General features: G+C 40.3%; 1 protein-coding gene across 1 annotated transcript; it reads right to left on the bottom strand.

Annotated features, from left to right (window-relative positions):
• Positions 1-1,567: 1,567 nt before the first annotated feature.
• Positions 1,568-3,672, bottom strand: LOC103955848 (probable L-cysteine desulfhydrase, chloroplastic). Its single transcript, XM_009367751.3, is given in 4 exon segments — positions 1,568-1,880; positions 2,311-2,557; positions 2,559-3,428; positions 3,430-3,672. Coding segments are annotated over 3 exon segments (1,341 nt in total). The 5' UTR covers positions 3,658-3,672; the 3' UTR covers positions 1,568-1,880; positions 2,311-2,314.
• Between the last annotated feature and the right edge of the window lie 238 nt (positions 3,673-3,910).

Below are 3,910 nucleotides of genomic sequence, written 5' to 3'. Positions count from 1 at the left end.
GCATAAGTACTTCCCATGCCGCCTCATTCTAATCTTGATGAATTGGGCTATTTGCGTGGTTGTGTTGTACTGAAGTAAATAGTTCGTACTCAGCCACTTCTTATTCTCAACAGGGTTATACAAAATCTTAAATGCTCTTATGTACTTAGTACTACGGATGTTTTAACCTGCTAAATCTTAGTTTTTATATTTTTAAAAAAAGCACTCTATATATTTTATCCGGTACTCCGGAGCACCCTATTGTGTAGAATCCTGCGGCTGAGCTCATGACGTCTCAATGGTTGTCAAGATTCTCATGACAGAGAACAACGACCAAACTCGCTTATTTTACCACTAAACTTGTGTGTTTTGTTTCAAAATTTTGGACCTTGGTAGGTTTTAAAAAATATAAAACTAACATATTCTTACATTCACTTTTGACAAGCAATGTTCTAAAATGCTTTTAGTACAAAGAGGAAGATTCAGATCTCGATACAGAAAGATACGCTATTCTAATCAACCCGTCTAACCCACAACAATATTCCACTAAGTTGTAAATAAACTCAGTGAGTCAAACAAAACTACCAACCGTGGACGTAGCCCAACTCGGTTTTAACACTAGATGGAAAATTGACATCGACTGGTGACGGTGCCAATAGTCTATTTAAAATTTGAGAACGTGTGCGGAATATGCCACAAGAATGTCAATCACAAACACGTACTACTTCACCAATTAAAGGTGACTAATACAACATGTTAGATCATGATCAAAGAATAGATATACATTAGTAATACATGATCAAAGAACAAATATACATTAGCAATATCACAAGTGAAAGGAAACCTAAAATAATTACAATAAAGAATTACATTCCTATAATTACGGAGAAGGTTTCAGATGAACTAAATCTATTACGATCACCTGTAAGTCATCGTGATTGTGATCATACATAACAATGATCCTATATTTCAAATGACGCATCAAAATAAGTAAATACTTTTAACCACTTAAGTTATACGTCAAAGAGCCCACAACTCTACTAATCTAAACCACGCATAAGGGAATTCAAACTTTTGTGCAAAGAAGAAAGTACACAGCTCTAGCCAACTTGATTATGCCCGAGCTTGCATCAAAAGTTGTTTCTACAAAGTATTCGTACTTCAAATTCAAGAACAGAGTGCAAATTTTTGGAAAAACATAGGCATAAACGCGCCAGCCGCCAATTGGTGTAGGAGAAAATGAAATGTGGGAGAACAAAAATAAAATTTCAAGCTCAAGCCCCCTTTCAGAGAATAAGAATATGAAGAAGAATCCAGAGGAATATGAATATGATCAGAATAAAATCAGCATAACCCAAAAACAGAAAGTAAAATAGTGGAGAATTTGGAAACACAATCTTTTCTTTGCCTTGCCTTCTAATATTTCAAGATTCTAAGACAAGTTACCTTCCAGATCCATAGCAGTGGGGCCCACAAGGAAACCCTCATCCAAGACTTCTTTAGTTCTTTCTCAAGGTGCAAAAATTTCACTACATAAGCATACCCTAACTAAGTCACGGTCAGGCACAATCGTTTCTAAAAAGTCTTATTTCGATTTAAGTTTTCTGTTTAGATTTTATGAGATAATTAAGCATGCAAATGTCGAAACATTCATTAAACATTTACAACAACAACAATTCCGACAATGCTCAACAGACAGTTATTAACACGTCCAGGAAACCAAACACCAAAACCATGAAGAAATTTGTTTCTGCTTTGATACATGCACTTAGCAGTTTGTTTCTCTACAAGTTTTAGGGATTAATGGTACCGAAACCATTTGCAACTGCTGAGGGATGCAGGCAATGCAGATATAGCCATGGTTGTTATTCATAGAAGAGCTTCTTCGGTGCTTCATTGGACTACAATATGCAGACAGTTACATGTCAAAAAACAACTTACTAATAATTAAATCATGGTAATAACTAAAAGAAACATGGCCCCTCCTTGCTTATCATAAACTGCAGATACATCAGGCAAGAAGTTTATACACAACAGAACTATTAATCTATAAGATTCATACTACATTGAGCTTTTCCATGGACGTTTCTAAACCGGACAGGTGGGAGGAGTAACCTTCTTCCATGGCCACTACAAGTTGAAACAAACATCTTGACCACCCAATGAAGAAACGCAGCTAACCATAACTAAACTTCTGGAAATGGTTGTAAGAGCACTTGGATTCATCACAAAGTTTAACTTGCATTTCAATCACAGTATGAGAAGAAAGAAAATCTGATTACCACACATTTCTAACTAAAAACCATAAGAATGGATGGAAGCAGAGCATACCTCATCAGTTAGAAAGTTGAGCACAAGTAAACCCCTCAGAAACAAGTTGATTAATTGCGTCTCTGAACTTGTAATAGTCATCGACTTTGTTGTACACTTGATGAGAAATTCGACAATACCCATTTATTGACTCAACCTCCCCATTCTTGGGTGGTCGGAAATATATCGGAACTTCAACACCAAACTTCTCCCTCAAATGTGTCCTTAACTTCTCAGTATCCGTCTCATTCAAGATCCCCAAGCAAGCATGGCAACCCAATCATGATCATACTGGCGCACATCTCCGGAGGGCACCCGAGATGTGTTCCCCATGCCTTGGCCAACATCTGCCCCATCTCAACAACAGCCTCATGATTCCTCTTCTTGATCCCCTCAATACCTCCTTCAAACCTATTGATGAATTCCAAAACTGAAGGCACTACCAATTGCGGGCTATAATCCCTATTCCCAACCGAAGCACTTTCTATAGCCAACCCGTTACCATACTCATGGGAAACAACAGGATGGTGCAACTCTGGGCACTTGGGAGACTTCCTACAGTACAAAAACGCAATAGACGGGGGGCAAAAGAGCCACTTATGCAAATTACTAGTATAATAATCCGCCCCAACTCGCTTCATATCGACATCAGTACACCCGATACTATGAGCAGCATCTACAAAAATCTGGTCAACATCCTCTTCCCTACAAATCTGAACTAATTCTTCAACAGGTATAACAACACAGGGCATTGAAGTAATATGATCAATCACAGCTAACCTAACCCTCCTACCATTAGCCTTCCCTCTCACCAAAGCTTTCTTAAATTCAGAGATAATTTCATCATTTGATTTCAAAGGAAAAGGCAAAGGGACTTCAATCACATACCCACCGGCACGCGTCACATATGCCTCAATCGACTTCTTCACGGCGCCATAAGCGTAATGAAGCATCACCACAGCATCACCTTTTTCAAATTTGCTCTCCGAAAACCCCCAGGCCGTCTGCTGAAGCACGATGGCGGCGGCGGTGGTGGCGTTGTCGACGAGTGAGACCTCGTCGACATGGTCGGCATTGATGAGCTCCTTGATAATGGTTCTGGAATGGTGGATTCCCTTCTTAAGCTCGTTGAAGTAGAAACTGGTCGGGCTGGGCGAGGTTTTTGATCTGCCACCGCCGCTGGGCTTCGATCAAGGAGGCGGGGCAGGAGCCGAAGCTTCCGTTGTTGATCCGGGCGACGTTCGGGTCGTGGTGGGAGAATTCGGCGGCGATTTCGGCGGCGGTGATGAAATTTGGGGAAAGTTTAAGTTTTTTGGAGATGTGGGTTTTGGTGTCGCCGTTGATGTGGTGGTCCGGCCAGGAGGCCATTTGAGAATTTAGGGTTTGAAGGGTTAGGGTTTGCGGAGGTTGATGATGAAGCTGAGGAAGAGCATGAAACGTTCAGAGTGAGAGAGAGAGAGAGAGAGTGAAGGGAGGGAATGGTTTCAGCCTTTGGGAGAGCGAAAGGGAAAAGAGAGAAATTAATAAAAACTTTGGTGGTTAAAGTATAAATTAATTTTGGGGTGAAATTAGAAAATGGGAAAAGTGTTTTTGTGCCCCCGTCCGGAAGGGAGGATCGGGA

The sequence above is a fragment of a genome, unplaced genomic scaffold (genome assembly GCF_019419815.1).
Source record: "Pyrus x bretschneideri cultivar Hongxiangsu unplaced genomic scaffold, Pyrus_bretschneideri_v1 Contig11, whole genome shotgun sequence".
NCBI lineage: Eukaryota > Viridiplantae > Streptophyta > Magnoliopsida > Rosales > Rosaceae > Pyrus > Pyrus x bretschneideri.
The sequence above is the reverse complement of the archived record's forward strand: the minus strand, read 5'-3'. Positions and strand labels throughout refer to the sequence as shown.